Source organism: Setaria italica, chromosome II (genome assembly GCF_000263155.2).
Source record: "Setaria italica strain Yugu1 chromosome II, Setaria_italica_v2.0, whole genome shotgun sequence".
Taxonomy (NCBI): domain Eukaryota; kingdom Viridiplantae; phylum Streptophyta; class Magnoliopsida; order Poales; family Poaceae; genus Setaria; species Setaria italica.
Window position 1 is genome coordinate 47,696,412 of NC_028451.1, and position 19,370 is coordinate 47,715,781.

Below are 19,370 nucleotides of genomic sequence, written 5' to 3' on the forward strand. Positions count from 1 at the left end.
ACAAATCATTAAACCCTGCCTGGTGATACAATTCTATTTTACCATAGTAGGGAGCTTTCAGGCAAAAACAAAAAAAATCTGACAAAAGGTCACAGTACATGCAATAATTGGTCCTAACTAAAAGCTGAAGCATTCAATCAGCACCCACAAAAAAGGACATGAGTTCTAGAGAGGGTGAGAGAGAGAGAGAGAGATAAGAAACAGATTTAGCCCTTATGTAAGCAGTTTTGCACTTTGTACTATGGTATGCCAACATTTGTCAATGGAAAGATAAACGGAGCCCTGAATCCTGTGATACACAGTACACACAAGCCCTACATGATAGGTCATTATCATAGTCTGACAAAACATGCCTCAAATATTATGGAATGTCCACATGAGAAAAACGTGGTGTGCTAAGCTGAGCATACGGAGAAGTTAAATAAGACTACGAGAGCATAATGGTAAAAAAATTTAGCCTCAAATAATTGAATAACAACCGAACATCACCCCACACATAATGATATGATAAGAACACTGGTGATCCAACCTAGAAATAATTCACATTAATCTTTTATACCAAAGAGAAAGGTAAACATATATCTGGTGTGCAAACACAAATGATTCAATCGAAATATATTGCTGACACATGGAAATCTTATAGCACCAGGGAAACTAAGGTGTTTGACATGTACTAAAACTATCCTAATTTTGAGATTAAACAGCCATATTTCGATACTTTTAGTCACCACACCAAGAGAAACAATTTGATAAAAACACCAATAATTATATAATGAACAGGTATACACTGTAAGTTGACAAAAAATCACATGCCTGCAACTGTTCACCAGGATACAGCAGCATAACTAAGTGCGTAGTAAATGAAATGCAAGAATAAGATAACCAGAGTTATCCTTGTCACAGCTTACTAAACCCTGCATGCTGATAAGATTCTATTTTGACCACAGGAGGCAGCTTTCAGAGTAAAAGGCATGTATCACAAGACTTTGACGTCAGCTACCCCATAAGGCCATTGGCCATATTACCAGAAAGACAGAAACATTACTAAAGTTACAGTACGTCCAATAATTGGTGCTATTTAAAGCTATAGCCTTCATCCACCACTCACCTAATGTAACTTGGAAGACTCACTGAAGCACCGGAGTGTCTCTCAATCATGACTTTTGGTGCACATGCTTGAATTAGGTATTTGAGTAAACATCAATCTCGATCTGAAGTCGAGTCCCAGTACTGTACAAACAGTACAAGCATGACTGGATCTGTGCTTAAAACCACCAAAACTGTACCACAGAAACCAAACCACTCTCTACCACCAAGATCTAAACTTTTGGCCTGCGGAATTCAAACCAGATCTCGTAGTGGTTAAACAACAAGCTATCATGAGTGTGCTTCCCCACATATTCAAGCCCCAATTTTGCAAGCTGCCGTGTGCACTCATCACCACCCAGTCTTGAGCAAAATTTAATGTTATGCGACACAAAAATCCGGCCTCTCTGCGGCCTCAGCTTCCCTGCAAGCCTCTCAAGCCCAGTCCAAACAAGCTTATCTGGAATATGGAGGAAAACAGCACTTGCGTAAATGAGATCATACATGACTGTATCCCCAAACTTGCTGAAATCCATATCCTCCCCTCTCACAATCATCGGCCGCTTATACAGCAGCCCCTGTGCTGGCAGCTCATACCGCAGCGCAGCCATGAGAGACAACTCGTCCCTCTCCAGGCAATGGAACCTTGCAGCATCTAGATACCGAATGAAATGAAGACCAACACGAAGCGTCCCACACCCAATTTCAAGAACCTGGTCCGTGGGCGTGAGTGCAGAGGCGTTAGCAAGGAACTCGAAGACATCCCGTCCACCAGCCCACGGTTCACCATAGTTGCTGTGGTGCTCTTCCACAAGGAGCTCACCGGGGCATGGCAGCGCGGTGTGATTGCTTGCCTCTTCGTCCGGATAGTGAGAGATCCCATGGTGCCTACAGTGTAGTTGCAATACTAATAAGATGTTAATTTGACTTGTTCCTATCCATGGACAAAATGTAAAGAGGACTAAATTGATCGTCACGTAACATGGTCAATCTGAAATCCGTTAGGATGTCACCAATGTGCGATGGGAAAGAACTGAAATGCGGGGATCTGAAACTAAAAGTGACCTTGGGATTTCTACCTGTTGATGTCGAAGAGCTGCTGCTCTCGAGTGCGGGGATTGATGCCCTTGCGCAGGCGGTGCCAGGCGTCGTGGGAGGCCGCGGCGCCGCCGGCGAGGAGGGAGTTGGACTCGAGCTGGGCCTTGAGCCAGGCGACGTCCGCGGGGGAGGTAGTGACGGGCGCGGGGGAGGCGGTTGTGGTGGTGGTGGTGACGGTTGTGGTGGTGTGGGTGGAGGGGGGCGAGCAGGCGCAGAGGTGCCCGGAGGTGGCAGAGGAGGAGGGGGAGAGCGAGGGGAGGACGAGGAAGACGAGCAGCGCGGCGGAGGAGAGCAGCAGCAGCAGCGCCGGCACGGTGAGCAGCCGCAGCCGCGCCGCGGAGGCGCTCGACGGCAGCGCCATCGGTGGCTGAAGAGGGGCTCGGAGTAGTTCGCAAGATTGGGATCTCTCTTGTCGGTTCGCTGCTACCTAGTCTGGTTCGACCATGGCCACCGTCCCACCGACCAAAAACAAGGGGCTTATATGAAAATATTTTGATCGCGATTATCAATCGCGATCCATTTTAGGGGTGTAAGTGTAAAATATTGGAGCGCGATTAATAGTTGCGATCCAGTTCAGGGGGGTAAATATAAAGATTTGGATCGCGATTAATAATCGCGATCTAATTTAGGGGATAAATGCAAAATATTGACTGCGGTCCATCCACTCCACCTCGCAGCGGCGGCGGCGGCTCCCCGCCGGCCGCCGCCCGAGTTCTGAAGGGCGACGACCTGTCGGGTATGGCCATGCGCTGAGATTTCTTTCTTCGCCGGCACCTCTCCTTGACTCCCTTCGGTCTCTACCGCGGCTCCTCTCATCACCCCGAGCACCGCCCTGTGCGCGGTGCGCCCCGATTCCTCCCCACCCCGGAGTGGGTCCGTCTGCTGCGCCGGGAACGCTCCACCGCGATTTGAATGGCTCATGCTTCAGCTGCGTAGGTTAGCGAATCCCTTCCCTCTGCCTCATGCGGTGCTTAGTTGTTCATTGGATCAAGCGTTCTCTTGTCTTCGTTGAGTTTGCTAAATTAGCCTCAGGTTTATCTCTGTGGTATATTTGTACTGATGAGATTGATGACCACAAAAACATCATGACATGGTAGAGCTGCATTGAAATGGGTTAGAAAAACAAAAAAAAATGTCTGGATTGAGAATTTTGAGATATTTCTGACAAATGTAAGCACGTGTTGCTTGATATGACCATTTCTCTGTTCCATTTTGCATTTCCTTGAAGCCTCAGCAAGACTACAAATCCACACATGTAATCAGATGAAAATAGCAGTTTAGATGACCTGATACAATAACAAATCACAATTGCAAGCAGGGTTCATGCTGAACCTAAAATGTAAGCACACATATGGATAATGAATCCTGTATAGTGACAACTCGCCTAATAGTTTTATCTTGGAAAAATTATTTCGCCCAGTTTGTTATATCACATATTGCATCCTTATCCTATGCATCTCAACTGCAGCATCTCTTGTGCATATCCTCTCTGCTGGTGTCTGCTTGCAACACATCATGGCAAGTTTGATGATGGACAATATAATGCCGTTAATCTCTCCCCAACCTTGGATTTTGTCTTGCAAATCACTATCCTCAATTGATAATATGGCTGGATCAACAATGTCCATCAGTTGATCGGGAAATGCCATCTCTACATGCTTTTGCAAGGTCAGTCCATCTGTAAAAATGCTATGAGTGGGAACCTTCCCTGTAAGCATTTCAAGGAGGATGATTCCAAAACTGTAAACATCTCCGCTGGGGGAAACTTCACTGCCTTCACCATATTCTGCATTACACATGTGGACACATTAGCAGATTTATCCGAGCAAAAATAAATAAATACTCGAGCAAAGCATTGAGTTACCTGGAGCAAGATACCCAACAGTCCCTCTTATCCCAATAGTACTCTTTGAGTTTATCAACATATGGCCACTTGGATCAGACAGGATCTTGGCTAGGCCAAAGTCGCCAACATGGGCACTCAAGTCCTCATCAAGAAGAATGTTGCTTGGCTTTAAGTCACAGTGAACTACTGGTGGTTGGCAGTCATTATGCAAATAGTCTAGTGCATCAACAACGTCAGATGCAATGCTCAATCTTTGCATCAGTGTCAGTCCCTGCAAGGGTGGCACAGAAGGCACTTTGTATGAATCTGGATGTAACCAAGTGTCCAGGTTATTGTTGGGCATAAAGTCAAACACGAGAGCTTTGAAGCCATTTTGGTCTGAATCGAAGCCAGAGCAGCATGTTATGACGCTTATCAAGTTACGGTGGCGGAGCTTACTAAGTGTCTCACACTCGGCTGAGAAACTTTTGGAAGATCCAGACTGTTGAAGGTCAAAGACCTTCACTGCTACTTCAGTTCTTGTGTTCCTGAGCCACAAGGTCCCCTTATAGACCGAACCATATCTTCCTGCTCCTATCAAGTTGGATGACGAGAAGCCGTCTGTTGCTTTTACTAAATCAGCATATGAAACTCTAGGATTCTTATCACCCACCAAATGATGACCTGTTGTTCTTGAAGGTAGAGTTTTTGGTTTTCTTCTGAAAAAGAAGATAATGGAGACCAGTATCAAGCACAGAATGATAGTGCTTGCAATTGGTATCACAAATTTGCGAATGACCTGGTGATGTTTTGGTCCATCATCCATTCTTTCTGGACAAGCAGGTAAAAGAAGCTCCTGGATACCACCACAGAGCCTGTTGTTCCCGACAAATAAGAATCCAGTTGTATTGGCAAACACACCATGCACTGGCACTTGCCCAGTTAGATAGTTAAAGGATATGTCTAGCTGGTACAGTGAGCCCATATTTTCCAAAGTAGCCGGGATCTCCCCAGATAAATTGTTGTGCGCAAGGTATAGTTTTTCGAGGCCAGTCATGAGCCCTAATTGTTGTGGAATCGCACCATGGAGCATGTTATTTGTCAGATTTAGCAGTACCAGGCCTTGTATTTTGCTGATAGATGCAGGGATACTATTGTTGAATGAGTTGCCATCCAAACAGAGCTCCATCATGCTCTGGCAATTGCCGAGCTCATCTGGCAGTGACCCAGATAAGTTGTTTCCAGAAATGTACAAGAATACAAGCTTTGTGAGGCCTCCAACTTCAGATGGTAGAGAACCAACAAAGTTATTGCTGGATAAGACTAGAGCATATGACAAAGAGGATAGATTAAAGATCTCTTTGGGCAATGGGCCACTTAACTCATTGTTCGAAAATGTTGCTTCAGTTAACTGCTGCAGGTTCCCGAGGCTTGATGGAAGAGGCCCATGGAAGCTATTGTTATGAGCATAGATAAGACCCAACTGTGTCAAGTTTCCAAGAGAGGAAGGCAATATCCCTGAAAGCAAGTTGTTTTCAAACCTCAGGTCTAGTAACATTTTCATCCGCCCAATGCTATCTGGCAGGTTACCAGTAAATTTATTGTTGGAGAGCCACAGCTGAAGTAACCCGATAAGGTTGCCAATATCTATTGGTATCTTCCCAGAAATCTCATTATGCCCAAGATGCAGCATTTGAAGTTCTGTTGACAGGTTGGACATAAAGCTTGGCAAATCGCTGGCAAAATGGTTGTAACCAATGTCAATTGCTCTCAGCCGACTGCAGTTTGTTGAGAATTTCATGAATTCCCAGTGCTGCTCACTGCTTGCCTCTAGCTGGTTTTTTGCAACAGTGAAAATGTTGGGGCAAAGGTTTCCTATCACTGGTGGCAAGCTACCAGTAAAGTTGTTAGCCGAGAGGTCTAGATTGTATATCATAGTTGCATTGGCTAGTGAAGCTGGAATGCTTCCTGTGAAGTGGTTTTCACCAAGTAGGAGGTACTGAAGTTTCGGTAGATTGTCCCCCACGCCAGATGGTAGCATTCCATGCAATTCATTCATTGTCACACTGAAGCGTGATAGTGAGGAAAGGTTAAAGAGGGTTCCGGGGATGGTGCCCGAGAGGTGGTTTCCTTGAAGAGCCAAGAATGCAAGGCTACCGAGCCTTCCGAGACCCTTAGGAATGGGGCCGTTGAGGTTGTTGGTGTCAAGATAGAGTTCTTGTAGAGATGAAAGGTTAGCAAGCGATGGTGGAATGATCCCTGTGAAGTTGTTATGTCCCATGTATACAGAGGTGAGTTTTGACAAGCCTCCAAGCCAAACCGGGAGTACTCCACTGAGCTGGTTAAAGGCAAGGTTGATGCTTGCAAGACTGGTGCAGTTTTGTAGCTCAGCTGTGATATCGCCTTGAAGCGAGTTGTTGTACAAGTTGAGATAGCGTAACCACCGCAAGCGACCAAGGGATGAAGGGATGCCACCATGCAGTGCATTTGAGCTGAGATCTAGACTCGCCAAGAACGTGAGGTTATTGAAGGATGGGTTGATGGTGCCAACAAGGCCAGCTGACGACAGGTTCAGTTCCAGTACCCTTTGCTTATGTCTGTGGCTGCAAATGACACCAGGCCACTGGCAGAAATCATCAGTTGCATTCCATGAAGCCAGCACACCTGACCTGTAACTCCCTTTGATTGCCAGTAAACAGTCTCGGTCAGTCCCTTCATTTGATTTTGGTGCCGATGGCTGAGCAGATGAACATGAAGTCCAAAAGAGAATCAGCAGAAGTACGTGAGGCATCGGTGCAGCACTCTTCATTGAATTGAAACATTCAGTAAGTGGCAATCGATTTGCTATTTCAACAAAACATTTTTGTAACTCAAAGCTCTAGTAGATAGATTCAAAATTTTAAAAATAAAGGTAGCTACAAGCTGACAGAATATATATATTCACTTTGCAGTAAATTTATTGCATAATTGTAAAGCAATCTCTTGAAATGTTACTATGCCTTTTTACAGTTGACTCATGTTCCTGCTTTCCTATAATTTTGCGTCAACATGTTAAAATTGTTTCTTTGGAGAATAAGGCAGGAGTTGTGGCAAATCATATTAGAAGGGAATCCAAAGAGTTCACGTACGACCGCCAACTCTGGCAGCGAGGCCACAAACCAAAGCAACAATACTAAGCACTCAAAGAGTGTAAGCAACTAAGCAACGAGAGGATTCAAACACCACTACTAAAAGCACTATTGTCTGACCTGTCAATTGTACTTATTACACCATGAAACTGAAACAGTTTCTGTATATATTCGGGTTCACACAGTATTTCTGGATGCAGCAGACAGCGGTGGCTTTTGGTTAGCTAACCTAGTCGCCCTTGCTCCTTCAGTGGCAGGTTCTTGGCACTGATGCCTACGCAAATTGAGAACAATGGGAATTCACTGAGGTTGAAAGGCAAGCATGTGAATTTGCAAAGGTACAGAGCAGAATGGGATGCTACAATGTTCGTCGTTGAGTTGCGGATGGTCGTGAAGGAATTGATGATGATTTACAGTAGTCTAACTACAAGGTGTCCCCCATATGAGCAAATACAAAATCCTGAAGTCGGCACTGCTTATCACTTGTCAGGGAATGTTTCCAAGAAGGAAAAGAAAAACTGCATACCTTGGTGAGCAAGGACAGCTCGCTTATCAATCTGGCGATGTCAGCTCTCTGAATTGATGTACTAGTTCTCTTCAGACTTCAGCAGGGTAGATGCTAGTCTGATGCCTTTGTGATATGAGCATTGAACAGGGAGGAGCATCGCGTAGCTGTTGAGTTCTTGGTCAAAGGCAAGCGATCTTTCGGCCTTCTGCTGACAATAATTGCTGGTGAGCTGTATGCCTCTTGTCGTTGTTCACAAGCTATCATATTGCAGCAGCTCGCAGTTCATAAGAATACCGTGTACCGGAATACTGGATGTCGCAGCGGCATCCAAGTAGTCAGATTAGAACAGCTGCAGCTGCAGCTAATGGTTATCATAAAGTAGGTTGATTTTCTAGTACTACCATGCAAGCTGATGTCATAAAGTTTTTTTTATCGTTGTTATTTCCAGTCACTTTTTTTTTTGTCTTCGTCGATGCGTGCTATATATTTTTTCCAGTGGCTAAACTGTCTATTTCCAGTGGCTTGAATTTGACTTTGCCGTCCCAATATGGACGCCATTTTTTCCTTGACTGAATGAACTGTGTGACCAATAGCGCGGTCTGGAAGATGGTTCGGGCCTCCACCGAATAATTGGGCCCAGCCACAGGGTGGGGTTCGGACTTGGGACTGGGCCGTGCCTCCTTACCAGGCCGTAATTTTGTGATGTAATAGGCGTATAGCTCGGGTAAAGGAAACCTCTCACTAAAAAGGTCGGTTAAAGGAAAAGATTGTCTGGAACAAAAATCCATGACGAATAGCAGAAGATAAGACTGGGAGCAAATGCTCACCTGATTTTTGGCTTTTTCGAACGAAATGAGAAACAAAACGACCTGAGTTGCAACATCTTAAAGCAAATGAGTAGCAAATCTACCAGTTATCTCTGGTGAAGAAACTACCCCTACCAAAATCCAAATTGTCTGCAAAATTAAACCCTACACGAATCCAAATTAAATCAAACGAAACCTAATAAACCCAAAGTACCGATAAGCCAACACATACGAAGCAACAAGAACCACATGAGGTCCGGTCCAACAATAACCTAGCTCCAGGAGAAGGTGAGCCCCAAGTCGGCGGTGGACCGGGCGGCGAAGCTCGGGTGGCGCACCAGGCTCGCGCTGAACACATGCCGTGACACCAGCACGTCGTTCTCCGCCTCGACCACGGAGTCGACGGTCCTCGCCGTCTTCGTCCTCAGGTTGTACACCGCCAGCCAGAGGTGGCTGCCGAGCATGACGTTGCCTTCGCCGTCGCCCGCGGCGGCCACGCACACCAGGTCTCCAGCTTCCTGGGGCGGCCCCCTGGAGACGCCGTCGGGTTCCCACGCCGTGGCCACCCGGTGCCGGCGCTCCCACCTCCCGACGTCGTAGTCGTCGAGGAACCAGAGGTCCACGTGCTCCTCCTCCCCGAAGTCGGCCGCGGCCAGGCGCCCCTCCATCTCGAACAGCTTCACCATGTCGGCGGTGGCCGTCGGCGGCCCGGCCATCCGGTGGAACGTCTCCGACACCGTGTCGAACACCATCATCTCCGACGTCGTCGTCGTCATGCCCGCGCCAGCGACGACGCGCGGCGGCCAGTGCAGCCGGCCGCCGAGAGCGACGGGCGGTGCCGTCACCAGCGAGTTGGTGATCGATGTCCCGGGGGGCATGTCCACGCGCCGTGGCTCGGCGGCGCCGGTGGAGAGGATGAGCCACGAAAGGCCGCGGCGGAGCAAGAGGCGGTACTCACCGGACGGCTGGTGGGAGTAGAAGGCGTACTGGTACTCCGCCTCCCCAAAGCGGCCGACGCGAGGGAGCTCAGCCCACTGCCTTGTCACGGGGTTGCAGAGGAGGAAGCTCAGGAAGGAACCATGGGACTTGCGGAACAGGAGGACGCCGTTGCACGAGGCAAGGAGAAGGAAGCGCGTGCGCGTCGTCCTGGGGTAACGGATGAGGCGCCTCCGGGCAGCCTCGTCGTCGTCACCGGAGAAAGGGACCACGTCCAGCGCCAGCTCGTACGGCCCCTCGTCCAGGTACGAGTACATGACAACTTGTGCCTGCTGGAGGCGGGCGTGGGCGGCGAGGAATGACGGGTCGGTGGTGAAGGAGCGCCACGCCTTGCAGACGGCGCCGGCGCAGAGGACGGACTCGGCCGGCAAGCGGAGGAGGATGTCGGCTATAGTGTCATCTGGAAGGCTGCTGAACGGCGTGTCTTTCGTTCCCCGCCGTCCTCTTCTTCTCCTCCGTGCCGGCATGGAGGACGAACGTCTTTTTACCCGCCCGGCCATCCTGCTTCAAAATGATGTGTGGAAATTCCTCTCGTGTCACCCACCTTCCATTTCTCTTCTCCTCCGTCCTCTTTTCTTCTCGTCAAAATTTCACTGATGAAAGTGAAACTTGTTTCAACTTAGGGTATGAAGTAAAAAATTCTACTAAAATATCAACTCGAAAAATGGACAAATAAAATTCATCAACTCCTAAAAGAACTTCTAAAACTTTCAATCTATGAATAAATAAAATAAGGAAGAAGCTATATGTCATGGGTATGAAATCCGGCCTAACTTCAGGCAATGGAGTCGGCTGTGGGAATACACCCCCTCCCCCTCCCCTCTCTCTCTCATGCGTGTTCCAACTATAACGCCGTTTGCCAGCTTGTTGCCCGGCTCCTCCCCGTCTTTTGGTCATCACTATCACCACTTGATACGCAATTGCTTCACCGCCATGCTAACCTCTTGGCTTGTTGCTCCCTCGCCTGGCCCGGCACACAAGCAATCTCTCGTAACCCAAAGTTGATGACAACGACAACACGTTGCCGCACCACTATCATGATTCTCATCGATGGAAACCTCCCCTCCCTAATGGCTCCAATGAGGAGCCATTGATCGAAGGAATCACAATTTTCAAACATCTAGCGCCTACGAGGATTGATAAAATACGATGAAACAAATTAAAACTAGGCTAAGGTGACTCGCCTCTTATTACCTTTGGGGGGTGGAGCAGCAATGCCTTGTGAAAAGTGATGGCGAAGGAAATAGAGGCGGAGGTAGATGATACTCGATGTAGATCTGGTCGAATGTAGCCAAACAAAGGAAAGAACGGGGGAATGGAGCGGAACCGGCACCAAAGGAACCCTATATAACTCTTGCTTGAGGAATCTATTGGATGGAAATTAATGCCTCTAAACCGTCTACCAGCTGTATCAAATCTTTTATATTCTTCACAACAGAGTGGATCCAATGCAAGGCATGAGATATGGTTATTGATTGGACGGACCAATGAAAGAGGTGGGTAATGGAGTAGGATGCCCTCAGGAGCGCTATGCCGTATCTCTTGAGAAATTGTACATGCAGGAAATTAATTCCTCCAACCTATCTTCTGGCTATATCGAACATTCTATATTAATTGCTCGCAGCAAGGCGTGAGATCGGATCACTGGTGAATAAGGAAAGAGGTGGGGAATGGAGTAGGATGGGCACCTAACAAACACTATGTATCTCTTGTTTGAGGAAATGATTGGTAGGAAATTAATTACTCTAAATATGTCTACTAGCTGTATCAAATCTTTTATATTCTGTATAAAATCTTTTATATTCTTCGTAACAGAGTGGATCCAATGCAACGCATGAGATCTGGTCATTAGTTAAGGATGGGCACCTCATGACACCTTATGTACATCTCTCTTGCTTGAGGAAATGTACTGGCAGGAAAATAATTCATCCAGCCTATTTACTAGTTATATCGAATCTTTTATATTGTTGGCAACAGAGAGCGGACTCAAAATGCGACGTGTCAGATCAGGTCAAACCAAGGAAATAGACGGGGAATGGAGTGGAATGTGCACCTAGCCCATAAAAACCCTAGGTATCTCTTGCTTGACGAAACTTATTGGCAGGAAATTAATTCCTCTAAACCTATCTACTAGTTGTATCAAATCTTTTTATATTCTTTGAATAAAGCAGATCCAATGCAACGCAGGAGATCTGGTTATTAGTTGGACAAATTAAGGAAAAAGATGGGGAATATAGTTGGATGGACACCTCACAAACACCCTATGTACCTATCTCTTGCCTGAGGAAATGTATAGCAGGGAATTAATTCCTGCCATCTATCAACCAGCATATATTGAATCCTTCTATATTGCTGGTAATTAATAGAGTGGATCCAATGTAACGCATGACACTGAGTCACCAGTTTGCCAAGGCAAGGAAAGAGGTTGAGAATGTAGTGGGATAGGCGCCGCCTCAAAACCCTTACACCTCTTTCTTGTAGAAATGTATCCGCGGACTAGCTACATCGAATCTTCTATATTGCTCGAGCTCACAATAGAGTGGATCCAAACACTATTTATATATCTCTTGTTTGAGAAAATGATTGGTAGAAAATTAATTACTCTAAACCTATCTACTAGATGTATCAAATCTTTTATATTCTGTATAAAATCTTTTATTTATATTCTTTGTAATAGAGTGGATCCAATACAACGCATGAGATCTGTTCATTAGTTGGACAAATCAAGAAAAGAGGTGGGCATCCAATGTAACGCATGAGACTGCTCATCACTCGATCGCTACATTGGATCCACCCTGTTGATGTAGCTGGTCTGCCAATACATGCATTTCCTCGAGAAAGAGGTGTACAAGATTTTGAGGCGGCTCCATTCTCAACCTCTTTCCTTGGCTTGGCAAACCGGTGACTCAGTACGGTAGAAACACAGGATCGAGTTACAGCTGGTTGCCACGACAAGAACGGAACAGCTGATATCACTGGTTTGGTTGACCCACTACCTTAATTGTAGCACACAGGAAATCCACCAAAGCCCACAACCCAACCACAGTCGTACGTCATGCTTGTAGCAACGACCCCCGAGGATGCTTCCCCCTCGGCCCTCGCCGTCATCGACCCCAGAGGATGCTACCGCATGGCGATCCCTGCACCTCATGGCGAGAGGAACCAGAGGTTGACGTCCCCGCATCGATCAGTGGAATTGAACCTCTCCGGTCAGCTTGGACGATACGCATGCGCTTGCTGCAACTTGTTTTAGGCAATTTCTCCGAGGCTAAACAAGAGCGTTCAACACTCCAGCTCGTAATCGTCACGATTACAAATCACAACTCAAGACGTATACATACACAATACACATAGCTTCCCTTTTCTTTCTGTAGATTCATTTCATGCTTATACTGGTTGCTTGTCTGATGATTGGAAATCTCAAAGCTTCCCCTTCAGGGCACACAAAAGAAATTAGAAGACAACAGCATATGTTCGCACAAGGATCATAGCCAGATACAGTTTAGAAAGCAAATGACCATGTTTACTTATTTGTTACATCACTCGATCTGCCGGGGTTACCAGCTCACCACAACTACAAACATTCAAGCTTACTGTTTACCAACATTACATCCAGAAGCAAAGACAAACCGAAATACAACTAGATAGGTTTATTTATCACTTATAAAGAGAGAAGAACTGGTAGCTGGTATATCTTCGATTCACAACACAGGGTGGAGATGATCGAAGAACTTATCTGAATCCTGAGCGGAGAAACAACAAGATCCAGCAACTAGAAGCGAACCAACGACAGGTCGAGAGAGGACTGTTCGGCAGCAACGAACCCCGGTTGCTGAACCAGGCTCTCCTTGAACACATGCCGCGTCATGAGAGCATCTGGTTTCGCCACGGTGTCGACGGTCCTCACCGTCTTCTTCCTCCTCACGTTGTACACCACTAACCCCTTGTGATTACCCAGCATGACGTTTCCTTCTCCGTCACCGGCGGCGGCCACAGACATCAGATCAACAGGTAGCAGCGGCCTTCCATCGCCGCCGGGCGATCCCGCCCACGGCGTGGCGACTCGGTGCCGGAGTTCCCAGCTTTTGTTGTCGTCATAATCCCCAAGGAACCAGAGGTCGACATGGCTCGCCGCCTTCCCAAAGTCGGCAGCCCCAAGCAATTCATCCATGCCAATAAACAGCTTCGTAAACTTACCGGTGGTTGTTGACGGCCCAGCCATCAGGTGGAACCTCTCCAGTGACATGTCGAACACCACCATCTCAGTCCGGCCGGTGACAGTGCAGGCCTGGTGAGGCGGCCAGTGCAGGCGGCCGCGGAAAGCCACATGTGTCTCCTTCGTATGCAGGCTGGGCACCAGTTGTGTTATCCCGGAAGACTCCGCGGCGGCCATGTCCACCTGCCGTGGTTCTGCAGCGCCGCCGGTGGAGAGGATGCACCATGTGCCATTGGTGGTCAAGCTGCGCCGGCACAGCAGCCGGAACTCGCCGGACGGGATGTCCAAGTAGAAGGCAAACTCCCTATCAGTGTGGTTGCGGCTGTCCTGCTGAGCGCGAGGAAGACGGGGAAGCTGGGCCCACTGCCTCGTTGTGGGGTTGCAGAGGAGGTAGAACCCCTCGTCCTTCTTGAACAGGAGGACGCCGTCGGACGAGGCGAGGAGAAGCCAGGCTTGCGTGTCGGGGTAGCGGATGAGGTGCCGCCGGCCCGCCTCGTCGGAGGAAACGGGGACCGCGTGCAGCTCAACGTCGACGAAGTGGTCGTCGTCGTCCCAATAAAGCAGGCTCGGGCTGGGGGTCGGCGACGACGGCGACCAGTACTCGTAAGTGTACATGACGACGTCGGTCGGCCGGAGGCGTGCATGAGCGGCGAGGAAGCCGGGGTCGGTGGTGATGCCGCGCCACGCCTTGCAGACGGCGCCACAGCGGAGCACCGACTTGGCCGGCAGGCGGGCGAGGATGTCGGTGATGTTGTCCTCGGACAGACGAGACAGCGGGCCGGTGAGCTGTGGCTTCTTTGCACCCGCCTCGTCGCCCATATTCTTCTGGTCGTTGAAGTGTGTGTGCCGAGCGATGCTCACCTCCAGTTCATCAGGGAGGGTTTAGCCCTAAATCGGAAAAATTCCTCATGTTCAGAGACGGTGTCGATGTGGAGACGGAGAGAAGGGAGTCGCGGATCTGGAGGCCGGAGGGGAGCTCGCGATGGGGGATTTCGATCTGCTCTCGCAGGCAGGGGAAGAAGGGGATGAGTGAGAAACATGAGGGGATGTGGGGTCCGCCCCGTGCTAAATACAGCGGCGCCGGCAGCCCGTCTCGCGCTTCCCGACAGCTTACTTCGCGTGAGCACTCTCTAGGCTTTGCCAGTTTTCCAGCGACTCGATTTCCGGAATGGCCAACTGGACGGTGAGTGAGGCGCTGGAGAATGGACCGATGGCCACGCGGGGGAGCACGGTTAGGGTTTGGCCTTTTGGGGTGGGTTCAAAGGGTTTAGAGCTGAGAGGAATGCTGCTACCTGAGGTGGCCGGTGGCCGTGGATGCGACGGTCCGACGAGGCATCGCGGCCGTGGATGCGGCGGTCCAACGAGGCGATGCCGAGAGTGGGGAGCGAGCATCATGAGTGGTTATCGATGGCGGAGGAAGTAGTGAGGACGGTAGCGGCTAGGTGGCGACGACACGGACGAGGTGCCGGACGAATAGATGGGCATGGAAAGGGCGGAGAAGTAAGAGAACAGCTTGGTTAGCATGTGATCGGAAAAGGTCGGAAATAGAGGTGGGAGGGCGGAGTGAAGTGAGAATAGATATATTATTAAGGATGTGACGTAGCGAACACGAAACTAACGGAGGTAGAAGACGATCATTTGATCGTTGGATTAAGATCCGAGGGATAAAAAATATCATAGAAAATTAAAAAAAGAGACGACTGAGATTTATCATTATAATATGAATGGCCCCGCAATGGACCGTATGTGGTTATTGTCATGCGCTCCTCGACTTCACCATGGTCATTGCCATGCCCCTGCTTGGGCCACATTTAGACGGGCTCAGCATTTGCCATGTCCGATCCCCACCAGCTAATGTTTAATTGGCGGTCGTCACACGGTGTTGTGGAATATTTGGAAGGACCAGAATCGAACGGTCTCTTCAATGTGTCTGGTTGCCTCGCATGCAGTGTCCTCGATCCGTCGGCAAAAGCATATGCTTACATCTAGGGACCTCTCACTTGGCGATTATATTGTTGATCCATAAGCTTGATGTAACTCTTCAAACCTCGTACTTGGAAAATATTGTGCGCCTAGACTTTGCATGCATATCAATGAAATTAATGTTGGAGGTAGCAATATGGCCATGGTTGTTTTGCATATAAAAAGCGGTAGATTGAAGCTTTCCCCAAAGAAAAGCTAAGTAAATTCTTGTTTCTTCATAAGATGTTAGATGTTTCTTGCATTTTTAAGTTTAATTTCCTTCAGGACTCACAACACAAAAGGAAGTACAATGTTCCAAAAGGATCACAATCACTAGGGCAAGATGGCCAGATATAGTTTTTTGGGTGATATTGTTCACATGTTTTTATAGAAAGCAAATGACCATGTTTATTTTTTGAGGTTACACAACTACAAACATTATTCAAGTTTACATCCAAATTAGCCAAGAGACAGGGTGTAATTAAGGTTATGCTAACGGTGGCCACTTTCTCCGACCATGGTTTGACGATGATACGGCCTTTACCATCTACAATCTAGTCACCATTTGGGGGCTGTGGTGTAGTGAAGGATAACTCTATATTTGCCAAATGTTGCTACGATGCTTTCCTGCTAACAAGGATGACTAATGTTAGCAATCTGTGAAAGACCTTATGCTTGATGTAACTCTTCAAACCCCCATACTTTGCAAATATTCTATGCCCAGACTTTGCGTATCAATGAAATGTTAAGGTGGCGTTATGCCCGCCGTTGTTCGCACATAAAATGTGTTAGATTAAAGCTTTCCCCAAAGAAAAAGGCAGACAGGTTGATTTTGCACTAGTTGAGTTTTTTTTTCCTTCAGAAGATGTTAATCCTACACGTTTCTTGCGTTTTCAGAGTTTCTTTTCAGGATAGATGCACAATAGGAAAAAAAACACGGTGTTCGCAAACGGATCACGGATGGCCAGATATTTTTTGGCAATAGTGTCCACATACTTATAGAAAGCAGCAAATGACCGTGTTTATTTGTTGGTGTTACACAACTACAAGCATTATTCAAGTTTACTGTTTACCACAACACTACATCCAGATCACCAAATAAAGAGACAGAGTGAAATATAACTCTGAATACACAACCAAAAGGAACACATATATGAAGTTTCAGCATCGGACAATGTGGGGGCAAGACTGATCAATGAGGTAAACAGACGCCTGATTGTCATACGAGATCAAGAAATCTCCAGGTTGACACACACAACTTAAGAGGAAACGATGGATTCTAAGCAGCCAATCCCTACCAGCTATAATATCTCCAATTCACAGCACAACTGGAGCAAACCCTGAGCGGAAAATCATCCAGGATGACATAGATAACGAGATCCAAAGACTTAAGTATTAGGACTAGAAGTGAACTTTTGACGCCAGGTGGACATTGGGCTGCGCGGTGAAGAACGAGTGCTGTTGCAGGCTCTCCTTGAACACATGCCGTGACAGCACAACATCTGGGCGCTCCAATGTCGCCACGGGGTCGACGGTCTTCACTGTCTTCCTCTCCACGTTGTACACCACTAACCCCCAGTCGGGTCCCAGCATGATGTTACCTTCTCCGTCACCAGCTGCGGCCACAGACAAGAGATCTTTGGGTTCTAGCGGCCTGCATTCAATTCCCAAGGCAGTTGACGGGGTTCGAGCGGCCTTTCTCTGCCGGGTCCCCACGGCGTAGCAACTCGGTGCCGGAGTTCCCACCTCCTGCTGCTGTAATCGTCGAGGAACCAGAGGTCGATGTGCGCCTCCTTCCCAAAATCGGCGGCCACAAGCAGGCCATCCATGTCGAATAGCTTCGTCAACGTGCCCGGTGGTTGTCGGCGGCCCTGCCATTAGGTGGAACGTCTCCGACGACATGTCGAACACCACCATCTCCGTCGTCGTCGTACCCATGGCGGATGATGCCTGGTGAGGCGGCCAGTGCAGACGATCATGGAGAGCCACATGCATCGACACCGATGTCCGCAGGCATGGCACCAGCTCGGTTATCCCGGCAGCCTCCGCGGCGTGCGTGTCTATGGGCCGTGGCTCCGCGGCGCCGGTGGCGAGGATGCACCATGTCCCGGTGCTTGTCAAACTGCGACGGCACAAGACCGGCCCGGTACTCACCGGCAGGGATGTCGAAGTAGAAGGCGTACTCTATGTAGTTGACGGAGACGTAGTAGTGGCCGTCCTGCTGAGGCTGATGAGCTCGAGGAATTCGCGGGAGGTCAGCCCACAGCCTCGTCACGGGGTTACAGAGGAAGTAGTACCCCTCATCCCTCCTGAACAGGAGGATGCCATTGGCAGAGGCGAGCAGAAACCATAATAGCCTCTTCCGGTAGCGGATGAGGCGCCGTGGGGTCTCCTCGCCGGAGGAAACGGGGAGGAAGCGCAGCCCAATCTCGACGGTGTGGTGGGGGTCCAAAGGCCAACCATGGATGGGCGGCGGCCGGTACTCGATCGTACGTGTACAGGATATCGCCCGGCCGGGAGCGTGCATGGGCGGCGAGGAAGCCGGGGTCGGTGGTGATGCCGCGCCACGCCCTGCAGACGGCGCCGCAGCGGAGCACCGACTTGGCCGGCAGGCGGAGGAGGATGTCGGTGATGTTGTCCTCGGAGAGACGAGACAACGGGCCGGTGAGCTGTGGCTTCTTTGCACCCGCTTCGCCCATGTTCGCTCAGATCTGTCTGCTGCTGCTTTTGTTGTTGAACCGCACGCGCCGTGCGATGCTCACATCCAGCCCATCTTCAGGTGTGTGACTGAGCCCTAATCTAGCCAACCACTTTCCATCTCATTCTCCCTGTGTCAAAAAATTCAACTCGAGAACTAAGTTAAGAAACCACAAATGTATTCATGTGCAAAGATAGATGGTTTCTGAGTAGGAAAAAACTGCGCATATAAAATAAGTCCCCAATAATTCTAAGGGCATCTTTAGAACACGAGGCTCTAAAACATAGAAATAGGAAAAACACAAGATTAGAGCAGAGCACTCATGCAATTAAAATACTACACGAATCTGGAACGTATGAAATAAACTTAGAAAACAAGCAGTTGGATGCTACACTAGAAAAATAGAGGATTCCTAATACACAAAGGAAAGAAAACATGAGGTTGGATCTCATGCTTATTTTCCTATGAAATTCCCCGCAGTCCATCCCATAGGAGTCCCAAAGGAATTCATAGAATTCTCAATTCATTGTTCCAAAAGCTCTCATAGGGGAAAAATCCTATACGAATTGAATCCTCCAAAATTCCTCTATTTTTCCTCCATTCAAGATGAGATCTAAAAGAGGTTGGCCTAACTTCTACAATAAACTATATAAAATACAAAAGAAATTGCCGACGAATTTGCATACCTCTTTTCCTACGGGAGGTGGTGCGTCGTTGTCCCTGGTGGTGGCAGTGGCAGCCCCAAAGACAGATCTAGCATCATGAAATCCCCTAGTCGCACCAACATGTGCTTGTGTGCCCTATGGTGGAGAAGAGGCGATGCCTGCAACTCTCCTAGTGGTGATAGGGAGATTCAGCATGCAGAGAGAATACAAAATAAATTGAATCTCAGCTAAGAAATTGGCTAACCTCTTTCCCTACTTGTGGCAGCGCGTCGTTGTCCCTGGTGGCGGCGGCGGCCCCAAAGGTTGATCTGGCATTACGAGTCCCCTAGCCGCACCGACATGTGCTTGTGTGCCCTATGGCGGAGCAAAGGCGGCGCCCGCA

General features: G+C 48.5%; 4 protein-coding genes across 4 annotated transcripts; 1 reads left to right on the top strand and 3 right to left on the bottom strand.

Moving 5' to 3' along the window:
- Window positions 1-745: 745 nt before the first annotated feature.
- Window positions 746-2,638, bottom strand: LOC101786268. Its single transcript, XM_004958560.2, has 2 exons — window positions 2,166-2,638; window positions 746-1,974 (listed from the first exon to the last, which is right to left on the bottom strand). The coding sequence occupies exons 1-2, from the start codon at window positions 2,543-2,545 to the stop codon at window positions 1,320-1,322; spliced, it is 1,035 nt and encodes a 344-aa protein (XP_004958617.1). The 5' UTR covers window positions 2,546-2,638; the 3' UTR covers window positions 746-1,319.
- Window positions 2,639-2,754: 116 nt separating this feature from the next.
- LOC106804133 lies at window positions 2,755-8,179 on the top strand. Its single transcript, XM_022823998.1, has 3 exons — window positions 2,755-3,120; window positions 7,389-7,667; window positions 7,793-8,179. The coding sequence occupies exons 1-3, from the start codon at window positions 3,104-3,106 to the stop codon at window positions 8,025-8,027; spliced, it is 531 nt and encodes a 176-aa protein (XP_022679733.1). The 5' UTR covers window positions 2,755-3,103; the 3' UTR covers window positions 8,028-8,179.
- A 544-nt stretch (window positions 8,180-8,723) lies between these two features.
- LOC105913824 (F-box protein At3g07870) lies at window positions 8,724-9,947 on the bottom strand. The gene has a single exon (XM_012843766.1). It carries the CDS (start codon window positions 9,945-9,947, stop codon window positions 8,724-8,726), a length of 1,224 nt encoding a protein of 407 aa, XP_012699220.1.
- A 3,272-nt stretch (window positions 9,948-13,219) lies between these two features.
- On the bottom strand, window positions 13,220-14,482 carry LOC111256420 (F-box protein At5g49610-like). Its single transcript, XM_022824375.1, has one exon. The coding sequence runs from the start codon at window positions 14,480-14,482 to the stop codon at window positions 13,220-13,222; it is 1,263 nt and encodes a 420-aa protein (XP_022680110.1).
- Between the last annotated feature and the right edge of the window lie 4,888 nt (window positions 14,483-19,370).

What these genes read in the sequence shown, in the direction of transcription:
- LOC106804133 (XM_022823998.1), top strand. An exon ending in AAGAAAAACTGCATACCTTG is followed by an intron (nt 7,668 to 7,792) that starts GTGAGCAAGGAC and finishes AGCATTGAACAG; the next exon opens with GGAGGAGCATCGCGTAGCTG.
- LOC105913824 (XM_012843766.1), bottom strand. Translation starts at nt 9,947, where the DNA reads ATGGCCGGGCGGGTAAAAAGACGTTCGTCCTCCATGCCGGCACGGAGG.
- LOC111256420 (XM_022824375.1), bottom strand. Translation starts at nt 14,482, where the DNA reads ATGGGCGACGAGGCGGGTGCAAAGAAGCCACAGCTCACCGGCCCGCTG.
- LOC101786268 (XM_004958560.2), bottom strand. Translation starts at nt 2,545, where the DNA reads ATGGCGCTGCCGTCGAGCGCCTCCGCGGCGCGGCTGCGGCTGCTCACC. An exon ending in CAGCTCTTCGACATCAACAG is followed by an intron (nt 1,975 to 2,165) that starts GTAGAAATCCCA and finishes ACTACACTGTAG; the next exon opens with GCACCATGGGATCTCTCACT.